At 39.6% G+C, this 25,463-nt stretch overlaps 1 protein-coding gene across 5 annotated transcripts in view; it reads right to left on the bottom strand.

Moving 5' to 3' along the window:
- LOC310843811 (uncharacterized protein) overlaps positions 1–25,463 on the bottom strand; it is a 171,885-nt gene that overhangs the window by 134,257 nt on the left and 12,165 nt on the right. For 2 of the 5 annotated variants that reach the window (XR_014563655.1, XR_014563656.1), the window contains exons 2-3: positions 9,310–9,416; positions 7,759–9,208 (exon numbers count right to left, since the gene is read on the bottom strand). Coding sequence is in view for 1 of the 5 variants with exons in the window: in XM_083737577.1 (XP_083593703.1) it covers positions 9,331–9,416; positions 13,525–13,587 (149 nt within the window). In the remaining 4 variants the exon portion in view is untranslated. Of the gene's footprint in view, positions 1–6,216; positions 9,209–9,309; positions 9,417–13,524; positions 13,588–25,463 lie in introns of those variants that run through there. The other 3 variants (XM_083737577.1, XR_014563653.1, XR_014563654.1) reach the window with 3 other exon arrangements.

Here is a 25,463-nt window from a genome sequence, read left to right on the forward strand (position 1 = left end):
ATTGTACTTTACAAAAAACTCTAAATACAGTAGCTAAGTGGGAAGTAATAAATGGGGGGGGGGGAGCAGGAGTGAGAACCTCAGGCCCAGGAGCAAAATGCAACTCTTCAGGCCTCTCTACCTGGCTCCCAAGACTCTCCCCAGGTCACATGGTTAACTGGCCCTGCTGCATGCTCTCCTCAAGTGCTTTGGCCTGGTTGAAATGTGCATACCCTCTAACATCCTGAGTCCCCAAACCAGGGAGGAACCCTCTCTGGCACCCGGATCGGAACGCCAAGGGCCATACGGACTGAGTACACATAGCAGCCCATATGGACTGTGCACATGCGGCAGCCTGTACGGTCACTGTGTGAGAGGCAGTCCATATAGACGCCTGTATGGACGGCACGCGCGAGCGGCAACCCGTACGGACGCCGCACGAGCGGCACACATACTGACTGCACGTGCGCCCTTGGCCGTTCTACAGCTGGGGGGAGGCAGTGGGCCATATTGTTACCCCCCCCAGTGGTACCAGGGGCAGACCACCCCCTCCGCCGCCCCCTTCGCCTGCCCCTGATCCCTAGCAGATTTTGCATCCCTCCCCCTATTTGTAAAAGTGCTTTGGAAAGAGAAGCGAAGGCATGCAGTAGATCAGACTGCAAATTGCCTCTCTTAAAATGGCTATTATGCTAGCATTATCTGAGATTTGATGCTGTCTGCATAACCACTTGTACTGTGTTTCTCTCTAATATGAAAAAAAACCAAGATAATTTGAAATAAACATGCAATTATGGTTTCTTTGTGCCTTTCTACCCAGATATTTTTCTGGAAAAGAAAAAAATAAGGATGAGTGGAGGTAAGGGGTAAATTCCATACCCACACCATGCCCAGCAAATCCTGAGAATTGTGTTTTACCCTTCACAGACCTATAATTCCCAGCATCCTGACAAACTACAGTTCACAGGATTAGTTGATGGAAGTGATGTGCTCTAAATGTGTTTGAGCGTATGGTATGGATACGACTTAGGTTTTATAGACCACTGCAAATGCCATCACAAAGTAATATATCACTGCAATGAGTTGTACTGGAAAGCTCAAGCAGACACATATATCACACTCACATACAAATGATATAATAAGTATTCATCAAAATATTCCAATCCAGATTTTTGAAAATTCTCAAACATATTTCCATGCCAAGAAGAGGAATTCTTTAGAAGTTACAGTAAATTCCATTTAAGCATAACAGGGGGGAAAGTCCTTTGCAAATCAGTGGAGAGGCAAATTCTTTCCCGAAAAGTTCATAAAACAAAACATGAACCATATATTTAAGTTCTGTTTCCCGCTGAGCCCACAGGCAGAGATGGATATTATTGAAATGATTAAGTTCATTTAACTGTCAAGCACGTTTGAAAACAATTTGTTAAATGTAGGGGGAGCATGTCATTGAACTCTGGAGCTCAGACTCTCTAATCCAGTGCTAGAGGCACATGGAAATACATCCAGATATTAATGTTTGTAGTTTTATATTAGGCATTTAAAGTCAAAGAGGGCAGTTTCATAGTAATGTGATATACCAGCTTAAATGGCGTCATTAAAACAACTTTGCCTCTGGTTTCTAGCCTTTTTTGTTGAACTGTGATAAGTACAGAGATCACCTTAAATCCCCGCATTTTCACTCAAACACCTGCACTGGCATGTATTCATAAAACTCTCCTATCACATTGTGCTCACTTTTATTAAATGTCTTCTGGAAGATTTTCTTCAGAGAGCCACTGTCTCACATGCCCCCAAGTTAATTAAAATGCTTTATTGAGATGCACAACATGGACCCACTAAACAGTGTCAGGCACTGTGTGACCTGGTGCCTCTGTGTTTGGGGTATCTGGTTATTGCTAAACTATTCCTTTTACAACCTCCCTCGTTCCTACATTGTGATTCAGCAGAGCTGCTGGGCCATTAATTAGTGCTTGGTTTTCTGAGAGCTTTTCTAATTCATGTTTTTAAATGCCAGGCCCAACCACAAAGCTCTTTAGACCCATAATCTACAAAATAAAATTTGTGGCTCAATTTCTATTTGCCTAAATTTCATCTGTAATGAGAACGTGTCTGCTGAAGACATCTGTTTCAGCATGGCATCCTTTCATTTTAATGGCAAATAATAGAGTTCAGCTCCCTAAGATTAGAGGTTATAGGGTAGGCCTTTGAGCTGGCTTGGCTTCCTTGCTGAAATGTACTGCCAGCCAATTTAATATATGCAATAGAGGCCCAGCAACTAGCTGTTTTGTTCCCCCTTTGCATAACACCTCCCTCATTCCCCTCCTTGCAAAATAGCATGATCCTGTCTAAACACTTTGCTCCATAGCATTGTTGAACAGGGTGTCAGTATCTGCTTTTATGGAGTTGACAATAATATTATTTCGTTTCAATGAAACACAGGGTAAATGAGGAGGAATCACAGCTAATTATACAGTTGAAAATATATACTCATACTGAAAGGGAATGTGGCTGCAGAAATCTGTCTGTCGTCTAACCCCATGTCTTTGGCTTTGTTGAAACCAGGGTTGTTTCACGTGTACTGTGATGTCTCTTTGTCTTGCCCTCAAATGTTAAGAGGCCATCAAATAAAGAGCTGCCAGTTTAATCTTCCTTTCAAATTCCAAATCTGTTGTCCCATATACATATTCACTGGCTTTTCGAGATACATCTATACTCATGTATACTTCCAGGCTTTAAGGGTTTGCGGATGGAAACATGAGTGTAGCATTAGTGCTTCTGGCAGCAGTTTTAATGTATGGAACTCCCCCCAGAAATAAACCACACAGTGTGGTTTTATGCACCTTTATTCAAAAGCAGGGGAGGGTAATTTAATAGTGCAATGCTATACACATCTACCCAGAATCAAGTCTCATTGAGTTTAATGGGGCTTATTCCTGGGCAAGAATGTATATAATTGCAGCCTTTATCTTTTTTACTTACAGGGTAGGGTAGATAAGGCAGCTATTAAAATCAGGGGGGCCCAACCATTAGGCAGAGTGAGGCATTTGCCTCCGGCAGCGGCTGCTAGGGATACATGGAGGTGATTTTCCTTCTCTTCTCTTCCCTTCCTGACTGATTTTATAGGATATGTGAGAGATGTAGCCACACTTGCTAAGCTTACTGAACCTTTTATGTGAATGTCAATGTTAGAAAACTGATAAATTCTCAGCCTTTCGGAATGCCAAATTTAATTATGACTATATACAGTGGTACCTCGGGTTACAGACATTTCAGGTTAAAGGCGCTTCAGGTTACAGACTCCGCTAATCCAGAAATAGTACCTTGGGTTAAGAACTTTGCTTCAGCATAAGAACAGAAATTGTGTGGCGGCGGCACGGTGGTAGCGGCCGGCCCCATTAGCTAAAGTGGTACCTCAGGTTAAGAACAGTTTCAGGTTAAGAACGGACCACCGGAACAAATTACCGGTAAGTTCTTAACCTGAGGTACCACTGTACAGCCTTATACATTGTTATGAACATATCTATTTATAAATATTGGATATTATATTTTTGTCTGTTAGCTTTTAATTGATGTATTAGCCACTTTACTTATGCTTTTGTCTGGCGGTTTTATATGGTAATTTTCTTCAATCAATATATTCTATTTGCTATTCTCATATTTTTCTATATATTGTATTAGTAGTAATAAAATGTACACATACTGTATACACCACTAAGTGTTTGCAGATGGGAACTTTGGTATTTGTACCGGTCTTCCTTCAGCAGCCTTAATACGTAGAGCAGCCCCTTGTGTAATTCCACAAAGGTCTACTGAGACGTTCTGTTGTGTTCAATAGTAAAACAATGTAAGCTGCGTTGCATTGCTGCTTTAGATTAACTGATAATTATGTTGGATTTGCCTGACATGAGGGTGCCAATATAGAGGGAATTTTTGAGAAAGTAAAACAGGATCAGACATCTCAGGTTTTCTCGTTTCTTTTTCATGCACTAAATCCACAAGTACGCTAACTCCATAGAAATAGTATTTATTTTGATTTTGGGATAAAGATTTTAGTTAAATACTGTGATTTATTTTTTTAAAAAAAAGAACAGTGAGAGTCCTGAACACAAAAGGGGGGGGGGGATCGTTGTCATTTCATTTGGCTTCTCTCAAAAGGCAATCCATCCAATAAGCCACTAAATACAACTACAAATGTACTAGGACACATACAAATGAAGCTGTATAAAACCATTCACTAGAGATTCAAATACTATTGAATAAGCCTATATAAATCGGGTCTATAACATCTGAGCAGATAGCTCTGTCAAAATCAATCTGTCCTGTTTCTTTAGCTGACTAAGCGGCAAACTTCTTAATGCAGAAAGAAAACTGACTAGGTCCTGCACCGTCTTTCTTTTTGTTTCAATGTTTTATGTGGAACTCATTGGGATTGTGAACTTTTGAATGAGAAGCAATATGGGGCTCCAAAAAAACATGATCTGTTACTCCTTCTGTCAGAATTCAGGATATTTATATAAGAACAATTATTTTGATGTAAAACATATGACAAAGGATAAGCGAGTGAGTTACAAGGCTGGGGTGGGCAATAGCCAACATGGTGCTTTCAAAGTGTTGTTAGGCTCTAACTTCCATCAGGCCCAGCAAGTATAGTCAGGGATAATGGGAGTGGTCCTTTCCCTTGGGTAAGATCTGAACCTAAATTGGGCCGGGAGTGTGTGATGCAATCCTTCAAAGTGAATTGTAAAACATTTTGTTTTAATGACTTGGAGCTCCTATCTGCAACTTATGTTACTGCTACACACCAATTGGAAGTTCAGATGAACCCCCTCAAGCATTCGAAGAACGAAATGCTCCCTTCTTTGGCTTAGGCTTCTATGCAATTCCACATTGCCCTGCCTCCTAGGGCAAAGGTGACACCATGAGTGTTGTTGTGGCTGAAAGACAGAGTGACACAAATCCAGAAGACACAAATCATTTGGACCTGTTGGTGCTGCTAGGTTCTCCTCTCCATCTGAGGAAACATCTAAGAGGTAAGGGTGTATTTTAAACTGAACCCATATAGCTGAGAATTCACAGGTCTATGTGAACATTCCACAACTGAGAAAGGCCCTTCCTGCAAAGTAGAGCCACTCAATGTATGCTATTTCAGACTGTCCCTTTCTTATAAGAAGATTAAACAAATTCATATGGGATGGCTGTTGTGATGACACGTAAACATTCAAAGGCCACAAAATACCAGGTACTTGAATGTAGGGTGAAAAAGAGATGTTGCCTTCATGCTACTAAGTGTTCTTGACCACTGTGGGAAACTGGATGCTGAACTAGAGAGACCTTTGATGCATAGTTGGTGGGAACATGAGAGAAAGTCTTCTTGGAGGTTGCTTCCAACCTCTGGAACTCCCCAAGTCACTTATATGATGAGCTCCTACTGGCAGGCAAATACTGTTTTATTCAGACAGGTTGTTGGCCCCATATGCTGCATATATGCTGGAATTTGCTCAACTGGGTGTTTTTATCAGTTTTGAGGATGTGCTTTTTAATTTGTGGTTGTATTAAACACCATTTGGTGGAAAGACAGGTTACAGGTTAGCAAACAAATAAAAAAGACATATTAGTCTGTTCCAGCAACTTTAATCTTCTCATTGCAATGTGATAAAAATAAAATTATAAAGCATCTATCATTGCCCAAGTTTCAGAATCATTACATCTCTGAAACACCATGGTAATTTGAAGCAAATTAGCTAATTTGAGCTCTGTTCCATTAGGCAAAATCATAGTCTCAACTGAGATTTTCCACTCTGTTTCAAAACATTCCCTTTGAACCAAAATTTCACTGTTTGGTCACATCCCTCCATTGAAATGTTTCACCCCTTCAAATCCAATATGACTTTAAATTCTTCTTTGGTGTCCCCTGTACTCTATTTTATTGAATCTTGGATCTATTTCCTCTATGAACAAGACTATAATTTTAATGTTTTAAAATCTGGCTTGCTTTTCTTAACTCTTATACTAATATTAGCTTTAGTTAAATTTTAATGAATCCACTTTTATAGAAACCAGCTGCAGAAAATGGCTATAGTACTGTAGAAAACACAATTTGCCACCAAGTAAGTCAATTTTAGTAGATCCCTGTTGTGTCTTATACTAACTGAGTTATGATCCCTATCTGAGCCTAGCAATATTCTTTCAAGTAATAACGGTAGTATTTTAACTTCCTTTTTGTGAACATTTTATTAATTTCTTTGCAGAATTTTTATTGTATTGTTATCACTGTTCTACTTCAGCTGGCTCATGAAACACAGAGGCTACACAATATTTTCTCACTGTCTTTCCGATTCCTAGTCTTCTATAGCATAAGCTCAAAAATATATATTTTAAGCATTTGTTGGGAGAGTATCCCTATTATCACGGTGCTCAACAAGCAAAGAATGGGAAACAGTTTTGAACATTACTGAAGGTTGATGCATATGTTACCAGAAAAGCCATGAATGGTAACTTGGTCATGCCAGTGACACTCCTGGCAGCATTAGAAGGAAACTAATGATGTGGGTGGGTCTGGTATTGTGGGCAGAGCAGAGCAATACTGGCATCGGAAATAATTACAATGCCAGATAACAGGCTCTCTTGAAGCACTGTTCAGAGCAATGTATAAACAGACAAGTCATAGCAGTTCTTACAACCCCTGCTATTGACATATGAACTAGTTCTGAATGTGATCTGAAGGGACACAGGAAGTATAAATTACTTTGTGCTTCCTGTTTTCCACACTTATTTATAATGTACTATCTGTTACTCATGACATTTCTAGCCACATATAAAAGGACGCACGTGGTGCTGTGGTCTAAACCACTGAGCCTCTTAGGCCTGCTGATCAGAAGTTGACAGTTCGAATCCACGTGAGCTCCCGGTGCTCTGTCCCAGCTCCTGCCAACCTAGCAGTTCAAAAGCACCCCAGTGCAAGTAAGTAAATAGGTACCGCTGCAGTGGAAAGGTAAACAGCATTTATGTGCGCTCTGGCACTCATCATGGCCCTCCTTGTGCCAGTAGCGGTTTAATCATGCTGGCTACATGACCCGGAAAGCTGTCTGCGGACAAACACCCAGCTCCCTCGGCCTGAAAACCAAGATAAACACTGCACCCCATAGTCGCCTTTGACTGGACTTAACCGTCTGGGGTCCTTTACCTTTAGTCACATATAAAGGAATGAATCTGGCATAACTAGACCCCAATATGGAAACAAATCAAGATACAAACATTTTACAATGGAGGTTTTACATTCCTAAATAAGGTAGATAGCAAGCAAGATCAAGGCAATGTCAACAGTAGGTGAATTGCAATCTTCAACGAACGTTCTTCAGGAACACGGTCCATTCTCAAGAGTTCTATATTTTAAACCCTGAGTTAAGTATTTCCTTGGTATGTGTAGTTTGAAACTGAGTACAGAATGTATAATCCAATTCCTACTGAAATTTTAACATGGGTTGTGTTGATTGTAATAGGAAATATATGACCGATTGCTGTTTTACTTGGAATTTTGTTACAGCACAATGTCATTCACATTTACTCAGAACTAAACATCATTGAGTTAATGGGATTTACTCCAAGGTAAGGCTGTACATTATTTTGGAAATGTCAAGCAGCATTGACAATATGCTTACATCGCATTGTTAGGCTCATAGTTTACAGGAGACTATGATCCTAAAAGACACCATCCATCTATGATTTATTTCCTTTTCAATTAGTTTGTCAGTTTAAAGAAAAATATTTTCTTTTCCTTTGTACTGCACATTTTAAAAACTGCATTAAACTGTTTAAAAAGACATGATAGCCTGCTTTAGTTTCAGTTACTGGTGGCACTGCCACTACTGGGTTTTTATTATGTAAATTGCTGCAATCTGGTTAGTTCCTTCCTCTTTTTTCTGTTACAAAAGGGGGCTGCAAGTGCTAATCAAAGTGTTGCAATTTCCATATTAATGATGTTTTCATAATGACACTTACTTGATATGCAGTGTGAATGGAGTGGTGACTTTTTATTCTTCTTCAAAGAGACAATAATAAAATGTTAATTTTTATGAAATAAAGCATGTTTGTTTTGAAACTCGTAGCAATTGTCCAGTACTATTGTTCCCCTACCAGTAATGTGTAATAAAGCATTTCTAATTTAAACACAGCAACAAGCTATAGAGTGCTCTTGTTAACACACACTATGACCCAGTCTGTACTATTCTCAAACCATGGCTTATTGAACAAACTAACCAAATCACCCTGCTGAGATCCTGAGGGCCCTACTGCTGCCTCTCTCCACCTGGCCCAGGGTGGACTGCTTCATAAGAACTTCTTCTGCTGTCCAGCAGAGAGGGCCTCTTCTTCTAAATTGTTTTTATATCCTTGTATTTATTTTTTAGTGTATTAATTGTTTTTAATTGAGTTGTAAGGGCATTTGTGGGATATGACTGGGGATATGACTGAGAGGAGCTGGGGAGGGCAGGGAGAGGTCCAGTTACGGTGGTTCTGGGTAGGGGGAGGTATGGCGTGGGAGGTGGGGCAGGCCAGATAAGGGGCACATGGCACAGGCAGTTAGTGGCTGTACCGTGGGCCAACCCCTCTTCCAACCTAGGGAATTGTGGTTGTCATATCATTCAGCCCTCGGGTCTGCAACTGCTGCTGTTCAATGCCAGGATCTTCTGCCTGACACCAGCTACTGGCCAAGGGAACAGCTGCTGTTGGGAACGCTGCTTATCTCCTCTTTTATACATGGAAGTTTGCTGCAACTACATGTTGCTTTCAGTCTACAAACTCAGAGCAAAGCATCACAGTTTTTGGCCACAGGAAGGGGCTGCTGGTAGGCTTTTAATTTATACACAATTTCAATATCACTAGCACTTTAAAATACTAAGATTCACTATTTCAGCTTTTCCAAACACCTCCAAAATTTTAATGAAAGAGATAGCCTTTCCATAAGATGACAATCATCTCCCTGCAAAAAGAGCTGGCAAGCATAGTTTGAGTTCCAGCTTGCGCATATGTTAAAGCATTTAATCTTTTATCTACTGTGAGCAAAAGTTGCATTGTGGTTTAGCCTGGTCATGTGAATCCACATCCATATTTTGTACAACATGCTTTTGGAAAATTCAGCCGTAATATCCTTCATTGTGGTAGGCAGTTTCTCCAGGTCATCTGTTCAGTATATCAAGGATCATGGAATGTTTGTCTGCAGCAATGCCTTTACCTAACATTTCAAATAAAAGACTGCAGTCAGCCGTTTCTAAGGAAAACAAATTCACTGAATCACACTATTTGTTACTTATTATTGAGCATCGAATAGCTCACCAAAGTTCTTTGTCGAAATACCTGAAACAGGCCATCAGAGTCAAAATGATATAGAGTCCTGTAATGCTGTGTTACAGTTTTTCTATTTTCATGAAGCAATTGTGGCTCTGAAAGAAAAGAATAAAACTACAGCCAGGTTATTTGTACCTGGTGGATTCGTTCAGCTTTCAACAAAATCAGCAAAAGAACTGGAGGAAAAACAGAAGGTTACAAAGCATCCCAGGAATTTATGAAGTGAAAAGGGAAATAATGACTTTCTAGCAAATAATACCATGTATTTTTATCATTTCCACTGCTTGGGTTACAGTAACAAGAAGGGGGTCAGCTTTTTGTGATAGCCACCTTACCTACTGTTCTTTGAAAACTCCAAGTGATGTAATTTGACTAAATTTGGGAGAGTCAGGGATTAAGATTGCCCTACCTTTTCCTTCATAATTAATTCAGACAATTTCCACAAATTGACTACAACCCCCCCAAAAAAATTTCTATTGGGGGGGGGGACTTATCTAGAGTGAAGAGATTGAATGCTGAAATCCAAAGAATCTCAAATTAACATCCCCAAACCCAACAGGGTCCAATTCACTCCAAACCAGTGCCAAAGTTTGACCTGAGGTTTAGTCGGAATCTCCTTTCTTCTAACTTGAAGCTATCAGTTCAAGTCCTAGCCCCCAGTGTAGGCCAAAACAAGCTTGCTCATCTTTCATGTAACAGCACTTTTCCAAATCCCTCAATAAAGCTTGGTCACCCACCTCTGCACACGTTCTTCTAAAATTGTGGTGCCCAAAACTGGACACAGTGCTCCAGGTGGGATCTGAACAAGGCAGAATAAGTTAGTACTATTACTTCCCTTGATCAGGACACTATGCTTCTGTTGATGCAGTCTAGAATAGCATTAACTTTTTTTTAACTGATGCATCACACTGCTGACTCACATAAAGTTTGGGATCTAAGTCCCCTACATCCGTTTTACATGTACTACTGGTAAGCCAGGTGCCCCCCATCTCATCATTGTGCACCTAGTTCTTCCTGCCTAGGGATTTGAGAGCAGGCTTCCCTGGTCATATTCCTACATTCCAACCACTGCGCCACACTGGCTTTCTGTAAAATTAAGCAATAGCTTTTTTATGTGCTAATGAGTGCTCACAAATTACACAGATCACTTGGTGCTAACTTGGAAATAATACTCTTGAAAAGAAGACATTTCACACATTCATTGAGTGAACAAGAAGATCATGATAGGTCAAGTGAAGCACATGTATGTGTGAGCTGGTTCCAATTCTAAGGATAAAATGATGGATGATGGCCTGAACATATTTGGAAAAAATATTCAGTAGAGTGCAGGTGTAACAGTGAAAGATACTGCATCATTTGCAGACATTGTAATAAATCTTCATTTCAATCCAGTCTTGCTGAAGATTTGTTCAAAGGATCGATCAATAGACCATATAGTTTTAATTAATGAATCCTGAAGACTGAATTGGATGAACTGACCACTCTTGCAGACTAATGTGGGCACTGAAATTAATATTGGTATCCAATACCAGCCCTGGTCCATCAGCAATTCAATGAAAAAAAGCATATCTTGTTCATCCAAAGGTTTAAAATGCTGCTGCTGGTGGTCCGTTGTGCGGCATTCTATGGCTTGTTTATTAATAGAACAGAAAGTGTTCTATTAAATTAAGAAAACATGGTTCAGCATGTTGTGTTATGGAGTTTTCCATGTTCACTCAAGTTCCAGAATGCTGGGAAATTGCAGGTGTCAATGACAGCAATATGAATGCGGTATGGAATCTTGTGTTCAAGCCTGATCTCTACCTTGGCAGAATGGTGGACCCAACTCTCAGATTTGTATGTTTACAGTGGTACCTCGGGTTACATATGCTTCAGGTTACATATGCTTCAGGTTACAGACTCTGCTAACCCAGAAATAGTACCTTGGGTTAAGAACTTTGCTTCAGGATGAGAACAGAAATCATGCAGCGGCGGCACGGCAGCAGCAGGAGACCCCATTAGCTAAAGTGATGCTTCAGGTTAAGAACGGAACTTCAGAACGAATTAAGTATGTAACCAGAGGTACCACTGTACTGGAACAGATTTGGAAAGGATTTGTCTTTTCACTGGAATAGGCACATGGAGTCCATGCAACTGAAGCTAATATCTTATACCTATTAAGTGGTTAATTTATTAAGTGAAAAATAAAGAGTCAAAACTCTTATGAGAATATCAAAGGGAATTTTATCTGAAAATGTTCATGTGTCTTCTGCTATTTTGGAATTCTCCCTCATCTCACAGAAAGCATAATTTAGTTTGAGAGGCGTGGAATGGGGAAAATATAAAATATTCTACTGATGCATTCCCCCCCCCCCCATACTAAGTACCTAGTTATACTAAGTACATAGTTAAGAATTTCTGCCTGATGCATGCATAAAATGCACTATGTTCACCAAGAATTTCTCTGTGATGCATCCTTAAAACACAAAGTGCTCCCTCACCACTAAAAAGTGTAACGAATGTCCAGGCAGAAATTATACATTCACATCTTCCCAAATGCTTGCTGCAAACACATACAATTAATTTTTTGCTTTTAAAGCACTTCGGTTAACACAGCCCAATCAACTGTTTGCTCTGTAGAGGATAACATGTATTAATTGGTTTGATCTGCCTAGCCATTTAAGGGTTAAATACAAGTTTATGGGATCATCAGCCCCAGGATTGTTTGTTCTTACAGTTTTCAAAATAAACAGAACTTCACTTGCTTTTTCTTTGTGTATGTTTTCATATCAGTTGGGATATCTCCACATTTAACATTAAATCTATGCATTGTTCCCCTTGCAGTATTCAGGTCCACATGCATGAAATACAAGTAAAATGCTTTTTTCACTAGTTTCCTTGTTATTTTGTTTGTTTCTTTCATTTATTGAGAAAAGAGAAAATATTGTTAACAACTTAGAACTCTTTCTCTAAAAAAAATCAAGTCGTTTTTCTTCATAATAGTATGATACTGAAAATACAGAAATATCTGAAACTTTCAAATGATGTGGAAAAGAAAATGTGATAAAATTAGTCACAAGTTTCATATGTGGAAGGAAGAGAAAAAAGACCCACATGGGGGGGGGGGGAGTGAGCTGACAGCCTTAAAAATTGCCCTAATTGAGAATGGGAATATGAGACACATCTAGCCACTTCCAGGGCCTTGAAAGGATTGGCATTCCATCTTTTGGTTCTGTATTATGAACAAACCTGGAATCTTTTTGACCTTGTGAATTCAGCTTGAGCCAAGCTGAGTTGAAAACCTTAAATCAAGATCCTGTCAGAATGTGATGATTCTTGAAAGAATGATAACCTGCAGATAAGGCAAAATGAAATTTAGTTGGCTCTTGTAATGGCTTGGACCTACTCTAGGAATGGAAATGTCAATCATGTGGCCTCCTTCCAAGGTTAAATGGGAAGTTGTGCTTGACTTCATAGATGGAGTCCTTTGGCTATTGCTTCCCTCACATTTGGCACAAAAGAGGACAGAAGAAAGGTATGTTAAAAGGAAAGGATAAATGACCAGGTAACATGAAATACGGTTTTTTTTTGGGGGGGGGGGGTCTTGAATGGACCATATTTGAGAGATGTGGCCAAAACTGATAGGAGGAAGAACAGTTTGCAAACCAAGACATTTGCTAATATCTCAAAAACCTGCTCTTTTTATATACAGACTGGGGCTAAAGGGACATTATTTTCACACTGCTAGCAATTCTAGCAATGCAGGATATATTTTTTTAATGCCGTCCTGCTTGAATATTTTCATGTTTTGAATAATGCTGTTTCAAGAATCAATCATATTATTCCCTAGAAGGTTTGTAATTCAGAGATTACCAGAAATTCAAAAACTTGGGCAGAGTGTATTTGAGGGAGCAACATAAATGCTTCCTTGGGTGTCCTAATGCTCTGTGGGGTGCTGCTGTTACTGTGGACAATACACCACCACTAATGCAAGCACAGGTTTTGGTAGTAAAAGTCTTCTCATATCCAATTGTAGAAATTTGGATGACTATTTACATTGCTCAGGCAGGTTGGACCTACCAAGGTGTCCTTGGTACTTATGATGAAATCACCCAATACCACATCTGGGGGTTTTCCCAAGAGAACTTCTGAAATTTCTTTCCTGAGCTGGCAGAAGCAGACTGCTGAGCAGTGAAGTGGATGGAACACTAAAAGAACACTCACTCTGACTCTCGGGCCCAACACCAGGTACAAGCATCACTCTTGGTCCCCAGGAAGTCTGGTTGTCTGACAGAAGCAGTGGAATTCCAATGCATTGTGGCAGCCCAAATAACCTGATTCTCCTGTCTCTGCTGGTGCTGAACCAAGTACACTGGGGACATAGCTAATTGAGATCAGGTGATCTACAAAGGTCTTGATAATATATGCCAGGTCAGTCCCCTCAATTAAATTATGGATGAGTGATGCATTCACCAACATTACTGCTACTATGGAGTGCTGGTTAGAACGACAACACAGCTGCTGAAGGAGGTGGCAGATTACAGTATCTAACAGTAATTAGGGCTCCCTGCCACCTATCTCTTAAATTCAACACAAACAATGCTATATTTTCTGTCACAGGGTTGCTGAAACATTTGGCTTGCTTTTGTTATGAGCAACAGACTTAAAAGAAAGGGCTTATAGTATTAAAATTTTTAGGGTGCTGTCCTTCAACCTCTCAATTTTCATCAGCAGACTGATGCCTTTCAATGCAAATAAAGTTGAAATAAAGCTCAAAGTTCCTGATATGGCATTGTATGTTATTTTATATAGATACATCACCTGCCCTTCCAAACTTTTTTGTAAAGTTTTTGTCTTATAAAATGGAGCTTCCAGAATTTAACTTGAAGAGAGAGAGGCAGTTTTTGTCTTATAAAATGGAGCTTCCAGAATTTAACTTGAAGAGAGAGATAGCCGTGCTTCGCAAGACGAAAAAACCGCAAGATGAAGAGACTCGCGGAACGGATTAATTTCGTCTTGCGAGGCACCACTGTACTAGGGACGGAAAGAGTAGCTTCCGCCCCCTCCTTTTTCACAGACAGAAAGTAAAACAAACATGATCTGGTGATCCTTGCAATGGGAGGGATGAAAATACTGACATTCTCTCTTTTCTTTTCAGCATAGGTTAAAAACATACATTAGACCCACAACGTATGTAGGAGTTATGTTCTGGGGATAGTGCATAAAGCCAAAATTGCATATAGACAAAACACATTGGCAATCCCACCCACCATTGAAACCAAAGTTTCCCCTTCCTCCATTTTTATTTTTTTTAATTGCCAAGCGTGCAAAGTTGAATGTGCACAAGTTAAATGCATGCAAGTTGTGAGTCTACTGTACTGTGGTACCTTGGTTTATGAACTTAATCCGTTCCAGAAGTCTGTTCTTAAACCAAAACCGTTCTTAAACCAAGACACACTTTTCTTAATGAGGCCTCCCACCGTCAGTGCCCTTCCACTGTTCGGATTCCATTCTTAGACTGAGGTAAAGTTCACAAACCGGGACACTATTTCTGGTTTTGTGGAGTTCTTAAACCGAATCGTTCATAAACAGGACTGTTCTTAAACCGAGGTACCACTGTGTTGTAAGTAAGCATTAGCTGTGGGCTACTGTGTGATTTAGACATCTCACAACATGCTTTCATCTGTAAAATGGATTCACACAGATATTAAGTACTAAAAGACATTTACAAAACACCAGCATTAAATACTACAAGAATACTGACTGGAAATTTCAGCTTGCCATCTTCTCCCTACACCACAATTAATTGCACACATTTTCTAGTGTTCCATTTTCCTAAGCAGACTACGCTTTCATTTTATTTTATTTTTTGCAGACACAGTCAATAAAACAATATTCTTTTTCAATCTAAAATACTCTTTACAATTTATTTTTCTAATTATGTTTTTAACTTGTGCTGCATCTTTCTTTCTTATTTAGATTTCCCACTTCCCAACTAAATGCATTTCTATTTATGTATTTTAAGAGGCCTTCTGTTTAGAATTATTTTAACATTGCCACTTAACTACATTTGCATCTGTTGCTTTACCCCCTCTAGATTTCATCAAGATGAATTTTAATTGCATATGCAATTGTTCCTAAAATGATCTTACTTCCTAGCACTAGGTCCCCCCTCCCAGATAAGAAAACTCCAATTTAACTTATTAAGTCATCTGATATTTCCTCAAACTAACTTTTATTGATGACCCAGACTGTTCAGTTTGCTTCCCATCGCCATGAACAATATTCTAAGCCTAATTATATTTTATCATCATGGGCGTTCCCCTGAACTAGCCATATTTATCAAACTTCATGCATTTTCTAGGACTTCATCCAAAATAGCCTCAAACCAGACAAATGCTTCAAATAAGCCATGGAACAAAACAATCCTGAACTACTTTGCAGAAATATGTCTTTGCTCTTCATTTTGCATTCTGCTGTAGCCAAGTTAACATCTGAGTAATTAAAGCATTGCCAGGAATTTTAAATATCCTGTTTTTTAACATGTTTCCCCAGTTGTATACTTTTTAGATTTTGCATTAGTTGCTCTGAACATGTGAACCATATCCATTTCCAGTAATCACAATAATATTTGTTGTGATTTCAGCAACTTCACTCATTGTGTATCTTACCTGCAATACCACTTTCCTCATGTGTTTTAAAAGTGTGCAGACTTGTATTTTAGGGTGCACTCATAGCAAATTCACTTTTGTTTAGAATTAGACAACTGAGTGTTAATACATGCACGATGTGGCATCTTCAAAGGTTAATCTTACATTCCCTTCCACCACCTCTTCTTGCCTAGCTGCTGTCTCTTTAGAAAACCTTTCTACTTAAGTTATCCTCCCCCCCTCCACGGCAATATGCAATGTTGCCCCCAGCCAATTCGGTCTTTTATTTCCATCACATTCGCCTGTCAGAATTTTGTGACTGATCCTTCCACATCTATAGTCATAACATTGAACATGTCATGAAATCACAGCAGCTCAGACATTGGCTAGAAGAGGCTCACAGGTGACAGACAGCCAGTTCAAGCCCATTAAATATCTATGATTTGGAGCTATTTTTGCATCATGCACATTTTCAGCTTTTTCACCATATGCTGCTACAATTTCTATGACCTGGTTTTATTCTCTCACATTTACATTATCTTTTCACTTTCAAGTCTGAAGTTAATCCTGCAGACATCCCTGCTGCAAGAAATGTACACATTAAAACCAGCTGTGCCTCGACTGTGAGATAGTAACTGGCCCTGCTAAGATAATTCAGCTTGCAATCCAGAACCATAAAAGTCAGTGGTAATTTTGTAACTGACTTCAGTGGGATCTGGAGTACTAATTTGGTTTTTCATCAGTATTCTGAGCACACTTAAAAGAATCCATTACTGTTTTTGTGTCAATTTATTGGTCCTAAGTGTGTGGTATATGCAGAAATGGGAAGTTACAGTTAACAATTATTTAAAAGAACTAACACCTTTCAAATGATATTTCCATTCTAACACTGGCAGAGACTTTTCAAAACCTTGCCACTCAGATCTGTGATATTTGTATTGCAATGTTCAACTGCAAATAACAGAACATAACCTGTTCTGACTTCAGATACCTTCAATTGATAAAGATATTATACTGGGGCATTCAGGTACAATTCTGGGTGCGACACTCAGCTTTCATTGGAAGGCTACCTCATTGCATTTCCAGAAAGAAAATTATATATTCTGACTTTGTGCACACAGCTAGACACACTCTCTGGGAATCTCTACACAAATGAAGCAGAAAAAGCACCTCCTTTACTGTCCATCAAAAGCCCAGGAGCCACATGAATTACCGGTAGACCTCAGTTTTTCCGAATAACTGTTTTCTGTTGGTGAACTCAATTTATGGGCTTCCATTTGAGCATGCACTACATGTTGCACAGCAGTATTACCACCTTTCCCCCCAAACTGCAATAATATTCTGCTTAATGAGACTATGATAAAAAAGTTAATATTTCAAAATAGCACACTATTTTCCTCCAGTGTAGGAAGAGCAACACTGATTGGAAGAGAGCACAGAGATGTGCCTTCATGGTGGTGATTGGGAACTAATAATGCACATAATTAAGAACGCATATTTTTATGCATGAAAATAATGTGCCACCAAAACGGTATGTTTTTCATGGCCAAATATGAAGGAACGATAATTAGTTCCCCACTACTTTTCTTGTTTCATAAGTCTTTGTTGTTTCAGTGGATGGAATGTGCTTTCTCTCTCTCTTTTTTTTTATTAGACCCAAGTTAAAAAGAAAAAGGAAAGAGAATGTTGCCACCATTATTATTTTTCTCTAGTTTGCATTGTAATGGAATATAAAAAGGTAATATTATCTATTGTGCCTCTATCTGGGGCATGTTACTTAAGTTTCAGTTCCTCCTAGACAACGAACCATGAAGACTGAAGAGATGACACAGACACATCATGTCCTTCTTCCCTTCATGCTCCTTGAGTGACGGTACTTTGCATGAGCTTTCCTGAGAGGATTAATGGCAGATTTGACTCTAGGAAATAATTACGAGGTTTGACAAGACATTTGAGACTCTGGTGATAAAAGAGACGGAAGGTTTCAGTGAGGAACTAGGATGCTGACAGGCACAACATGCTCATTATGGAAATTCAAAAAGAGAAAGAATATCTAAAAATAAGCAAGATATCGAGGCACATATTTTATACATCAACCACACCGCAAGCTTCTTGTTATCCCATGTGCTCATATCACCCATATCTTACTAACTGTAATGAGGGCCTCTTTAAAAAAAACTTAGCACACTTCTCTCTTTCTTACCTCTGTGCTTCCTATTATTTTCCCTTCTTGGAGGGAGCTGGTGAACAGAAAGGAGCTAAGAAACAGTCCTAATAAACAATTGTATATGCAAAGGGACTCTCCACATGATCCATCCTGCATTTGGAACAGAAGCTATATTTGCATGCACACAGGTGCTGTCCTTACCTGGACAGCATATAGAGCAGCATATAGAGGTGTTTGACAGGATCAAAAGACTGTGGCTGTATAGAGCAGCATATAGAGGTGTTTGTACATTGCAAATGACTGTGGCTGTATGAATAAGGGTTGCACAACTGGGACCTTCCATAGTGTTCCAATGAGGAGTGCTTTGGGAAAGGGACATAGTTCAGTGGCAGAGCCTGCAAAAGGGCCAATGTTTGATTACTGGAATCTCCAGGTATGGCTAAGAAGCAATTTCAGTCTGAAAATAAAGGTATTATTATTATTATTATTATTAAAATCTGGAAGGCCAGTGCCAGTCATTGCAGTCAGTACTGAGCTGAAAGGATCCAGGATCCCAGCCAACCTGTTGTGCCTTCTTCTAGAACAGGCTTCCTCAGCCTCGACCCTCCATATGTTTTTGGCCTACAACTCCCATGATCCCTAGCTAGCAGGACCAGTGGTCAGGGATGATGGAAATTGTAGTCTCAAAACATCTAGAGGGCCGAGGTAGAGGAAGCCTGTTCTAGAATATTCCATCCTATTCCCCTTTATCTCGGCCTTCCATTATTCCCCACCCTTCCATTATTCCCCACCCTTGAGCAGCTGGTATTCCATGCACACTGAGCATGTTCAGTCCACATTGGACTAACTTTTCCCCCCGCCCTAAAGGTTTGTATAATGCTATAAACTTGCAATTCTGCCTGTTGATACTTCTGTTATTGAGCAGAATGTGGAGAATTGAGTTGCCATTATTATAGGGTAGTGGTGGTATTTCTACAATCTTTCTTGGATTCTACCACTTTAAATACAGGTGCAAGGGGGAAAGGGATTACATATTTGAATACTTTTTTCCACATTAAAACAAGAAAAGCAACAACATTGCCCAATTCATCTAGAGAAGTAGATTCAACCATATGCTAAGGCCTGCAAAGCTCACCTGTTTCCAGCTGTTAAGTTTTTAAAACAACTCCCCCACAACACATTCTTTTCCATTGGAAGCAATGGGAGGGAAAGTGAATGTGAGATTTAGGCATGTTCCTGAGCTCTTCTAATTTTCTTCTCAGCTGGGAAGCAGGTCAGGAACCCTGGGTTTTGGATCCCAGCTTCTTCCCCTGGCATGCCCCCAATCACCCCTGATGTTACCCCAAATTCTGGGGCCTGCAGACCATAGCGCAAATTTATTGGCTGAGGGAGCCGGCGTCACATGGCCAGCATGACTAAGCCGCTTCTGGCGAACCAGAGCAGCTCATGGAAACGCCATTTACCTTCCTACCGGAGCGGTACCTATTTATCTACTTGCACTTTGACGTGCTTTTGAACTACTAGGTTGGCAGGAGCAGGGACCAAGCAACAGGAGCTCACCCCATCGCGGGGATTTGAACCGCCGACCTTCTGATCGGCAAGTCCTAGGCTCTGTGGTTTAACCCACAGCGCCACCCGCGTCCCTATGCAAGTGTTTAAAGGAGACCAATTTAGGACTGCAGTCTAAGTTGCAAAAAGTTTCCTGTTATATTTATTTAAATATTCATTTTCACTTCTATCAGGTTCTCCCCCCCCCCCATCAAGCCCTGGTGAAGTTAATGTTTCTAAAAATATAAATGCATAAAATAAATAATGTTTTGTCTCACAGTAGAAAACGACAGCTACAATCCAACCTGGGAAGCTGGGGTAGATTTCAAGAGCCAAATTTTGTGGATGGAAAGGCAGAGCTGTACTCTTTCTTATCACATTTTTTGTTTTTGAATATACCTTTCTCTGGCTGCTTTCTTCTTCTTCTTTGAGGGGGGAGCGGTTACAAGAAAATATGTGGGATGGGAAAGACAAGGTTTGAGGGAGAAAAGCAGGAGTTCACCTCCCTCCCCTACCTCTGTGCTTGCAAGTCGTCCCCCCCCCACCTTTTGGGATTATGGCAGCAACCCAACATGACATACTGGTCTGCACAGTCAAATCTAGTTTGTTCATAAAGAATATTATAGGAATTCGAAGTAGCATTTCTCATATAGACAGTTATATAAGAGGGAAAAGGCCTATGTTTGCATTTATTCTGGCTGGAGAAAAAAATCCAAATCATTTATTCAGGGGAAATATTCAGATGCAAATACGGCATACATTTTTAAAACGTGCATAATATAATTACAACTGGGAAAAAAATCATTGTTCCATAGACAGCATGAACAATTGACAGCCTACGAATGCATCATTTAAAAAAAAGTTATTAATGAGCTTTCAGGATACTTCTTGATGCTGCTGGTTTGCTGTGTTGTGAATTATTAGATCATCAGCAACCTATAATAAATAATGTGTTCTCAGTCATTCCATGGATATGTTTTCCTATTTGTCAACATGTATGCACACACACGCAGTCTTTTTAAGAAGACAAGAACATTTTCCAGTATAATAAACAATCCTGCATTGATTTGCAAAGGTTTTGAGATCAGAGATTACTTGCAGTTCAAGAAAGAATGAGGGCATCAGAATGTTTCCATCTATTGCTTTCTACAGCATAATAGGGAAGTGTTTGAATAATATGCAAATAAAGACTGATTTAATAGATCAGTTCAAACCACTTTACTTTTATGTATTATACATAAAGTAAATAGAAAAAAGTAAAATATATTAATATAAATAAGAACCCTTATGAAAATCCTGCTTTAATATATACAAGGAGGACAAAGTTAAAAAGGTAATTGCTTTGACTGCTTGTGGATGAGCTCTAAGCAGGAGATTTAGATTATAGAAAGAAGCATTATTTGAAGATGAGATTTCAGTGGAATGGGAAGTGAGCCTGTATATTTGTGAACAGAGCCCACATGACTTTTCACGATATGGCAACAAAACAGCCGAGGCAATCTGACCTAAACAACTACAATATTATATACTTCATGATAATATAATCTTACAAGGTATGATTTGCAACAAAATTTTCTTCAGTCACTGTCCAGGATGCTCCTATTCAGAGCTCCAAGCAGCCTTTGAGTACCATTAAAGCTCCTGAGTGGGGTGGGAGTAATTTCAGGAGAATAAAAGGAATATATATATTTATAATTTCTTTTCTTCTACCTTTCTGAAGCATTCCCCTACTGTGCAAAACAGTGCTGGTGGGCCCAGGTTTGGGGCTGTCAGCCCTGAGCCCAAGCATTTTATTAGCGTACCAAGGGATGCAGGATGAGTTTCTGGAGGTGCCCATTTTCTGTTCCCTCTTCAGTCAGGGCTATGTACAGTGTACAGCAGGCTGGGGGGAACTGTTTCAGCCCAAGGGCTGCATCACCTCTTGGGCAATCTTCCAGGAGCCACATACCACTGGTGGGTGGGGCCAGAGGCAAAAGTGAGAAGAGTAATAAATGTAAATTTCTGAGGACGGACAAGACAGAGGCATTATCAGTGTTCAAGGACACATTCCAGCCAGGTAAAAACACTCATGGTGTGAAACAGTGCCTGTGAGAGGGTGGTCTCGGGAATGCTGAAGGTCAGACAGAGGTTGGGAGGGCTTCATTCAGGATCTGAGGGTTCTCACCCTTGGAACACAGCGTTACTCATTCCCCTGACACCCAAATCATCCACCCCAGGGTACCAGATATTTAGAGGTTCAACCAGGTGAATTCTCGTCACCCATCTGTTTTCCTTTTTTTTCCAGCTGACACTCAACAATCTGTGGCTGGATCTTGGAAGTCACTCAGAACAACAGCACACCATTTCCTTATCACTAACAAACCAATTTATCTCTTCATATGTGGGGAATTCCCCAAATATGGCAGAGGACTGTACCTAAGTACAGTATATGACTGTACCCTCACAGACTTGTGCACAGTCACATGGTTTGCCACTACTGGGATTCCCAATGCAAGCAAGTAGATTCATGATGCCAACCTCCCCACTCCCCATATGATCAAGTCAGACACCAAATGGGATAGGAATATAGCACTGCCTAAGTGCTTCATAATGATTTATGCATTTAAGCTGAACCATTAACAAAGCGATCAATTACAAGTACAACGCAAATCCTTCTAAGCAACAACAATGGGTTCAGTCCTGCAAAGCAACTATTTATATATATATATATTCTTGTGATATGACAGCTGCCTTCCTTTCCAAATAATTCCAGTAAATAAGCTGCAGCCTGGCCTATCTGCAACGTGTAGATTGCACCAAAACCTCACCTGGTCAATTCCATCTATTTGTCACCTGCCATACAGTACATGGAATTTGTTTACAACCAGCTGAGAAAAAGATATATAAACTAGCCCGCATGAGGAAGATGTTGGATTTACAGACAACTGACAAATGAGCTTGGAATGAGAATGTATATGAGAATAGCCTAGAGTGTGCCATTATGCCATGACATGAATATATGACATCTACCCCCAGCTGATGCTGGAGGCAAATGAGCTATGCTGCATCTACCAGAGTAATTTCTCACGCTTGCGGTTTCTCTCTTCATTTTTCTTTCTGAAACAATATATAATAAAATGTACCCCTTGCAGCCTGATCCTAAGACTTGCTGTATCGGCAGATAAAGAGCAGTTCACAGCTAGTAACCTACTTGTTTGCAGTGCTGTGGTGGTCAGATCAAGTTGGAACCTCTGCGCAAAAAGTGAAAAAGATTGGACCTTTGGGGAAAGGGAGAGCCTTCTGAATGATAAACCTCATGTTTTGCGCAGCCAAATTCATTCTTTGCCTCTTTGCCTTAACAAGATCAGGTTGTAAGCTGGAAGAGAAAAGTCTTCTCGTATAGAGAAGTATTCTCACAGAGAGAAGTACCAGTCAAAGTAGAGGTGAGGGGTTAGATGGATTTGTGGCCTAAGTATAAACAGCTTCTTATAAAAGCTTAGGAGGAAAAAAGCAAATTACTGCACGAGTGAAACTTTAAACTGTAACATTTCACAGACTTGAGACACAGTTTTCAAAAACATACAGAAGCCAAATGGGCATATGCATATTTTTTGTATTAGATAAATGTTCTTACTAGCATAGACAAGTGAATATAAATATGGCTCATATAATACATTTTAAATATAAGCATAATTTGAGAAACAACGAACAACAACAACAACATGTTGGTGACTTTTAAATACACAATTGGATGGGGAATCTGGTGTGCCATACTGAATAATTTTTATTTATACTAGTATTTTATAATTTAACAGAGTCTAGTTTTTATTTGTTGATTTATGTGTTGTCAAAATAATACCTTACCTAGTCTTGATTTTGGAGAGGGAATTAAACTCTGGTAGAGGAAGAGAAACTTAAGAATTTATTTATCAAGCCTTTATGAATTAAAAATTGTTCAAATTTCTTTCAAGCACAATTTTCAGCTGAAACCCCCACCCCCTTTCAGCCTGATGTGTGTGTGTGGCATTTTTAGATTTCAAATCTAAAACTTAAACTGCAACTTCTTCTGAGGCCAAAAACAAATCGCTTGAATTGGGAAGAATCCTTAAATCGCATTATGCTTTCTCCTGGAACAATCTATTTCCTTATTTGGTTATACAATTAACTTGAATGAAACTGAGTGTTATGCCTTGAAAACAAAACTAAATTAAACGTTAATGCAGTAATCCATCAATTACAGTGACGCAACTAATGGCTCAAAATAGCTTTGTATGAACATTTCAAGATGGATTAATAATATAATGAATGTTATGCATTCACAATTACAGAAGGAAATAAAGTATTGCCTTAGTTAATCCCTCATTTTCATTGATGGTAAAGTGGTAAGGCAACAAAATGAATATTCATTGCAATTTCTTATAATGTGGGACCTACACAGAGTAAAGCAAACATTTACCATCCATTACAGCTGAGGAGAATCTGAGTAAATGAACACTTCTGACTAACTTCCATTTTTAGAAGTTATTCACTTTCCCAACAGCATTATGCTCGTGACACAAGTATACAAGTTGTAGATGTGTAACTAACAGCTTGATTCTCAGGCCAATTTAAATACTTTAGCTCCTCTTGACTAGTGCTGAAAATCACACCATCACATTAGTTCTTGATAGGTTAAAAAAAAATTAAATTGGTTGGCTTATTTTATGCACACACACACATATGCAGCAGAGTTAAAAGCTTGGAAACTGGAGCTGCCTGGAATTACTCTCACCACCCCCCACCCTGTCTCATTTTCACATGTCAATGGCATTGCTTAAAAGGCAAAATAAAACATACAGAAGCTCCATTAGTAAAGAAAAAAGTCCCTTATTTACAGTTACTTGATATTCACAAGGATGGGTTCTGAATCAAACTACATGGCTAGAGCTACTTTCATGGCATACTCTTGCATAAGAGAGGCCATCGTGGGAAATCACAATGTATATTTATCCTGTTTGTCTCAACCCTACCTTCTACTGACTAGAGGCATACCCAGCAGTATCCAAACAGCACAAGGCCACATCAGTACAGTGGACCCTCGGGTTACGTTACCTTCGTATAACGTAACTTTTGGGTTGCAAACACGGCAAACCTGGAAGTGTATACGCAGAAGCGGTCTATTGCGCCATGTGCGTGTGCTGAAGCGGCACCTCATGTTGTGGACTTTTTGGGGTATGTAAGGACCCCTGGAACGAATTAAGTTCGTATCCGAAGGGTCCACTCTAACTGCATGTGCATGCATTGTCTCCACATCACTGAGAGCTGTTGCTAGGAATGTAATGCACAGATATGAGGATACTTCATAATTGCATAAAGGTGTTACACCTGCCACTCTGAAGCATGGCCTGCATAAGATGTTTGCTCCATAGTGTTACTTATTTTGTGCTCCTCTATTGAGGGTAAGCAGGTATTCCCAGACAAAAGAGGACGGCACTTCTAGTTCAGCAAAAGCACGCTACGTACCAAGATTCTAGGATGTGTGCTGAAAAAATACATATGATTCTCTCTTCCTTTGAGATAAGAAATCAACCTATTTTGTAGCTGAAATAGACTGACTCCTCCTTCAGGCTGGTTTACGGTGTCCCTCAGCAAAATCCCCTTAGATGAACCCTATTCCTAGATAGCTAAAACCTAGGAGCAGCCATTTGATCACTAGAAAAAAAGGGGGGGAACTGGGAATCACAATTTAAATTTTCCACAATGCCCACAACAAGCAAAATGGAGAAAATGCCTGAATAGAGCCATGGTCTCATCCTAATTAGAAAGGGTCAGTTACACAT

The sequence above is a fragment of the Podarcis gaigeae genome (genome assembly GCF_964106915.1).
Source record: "Podarcis gaigeae genome assembly, chromosome: 4".
In the NCBI taxonomy this organism is placed as follows: Eukaryota; Metazoa; Chordata; class Lepidosauria; order Squamata; family Lacertidae; genus Podarcis; species Podarcis gaigeae.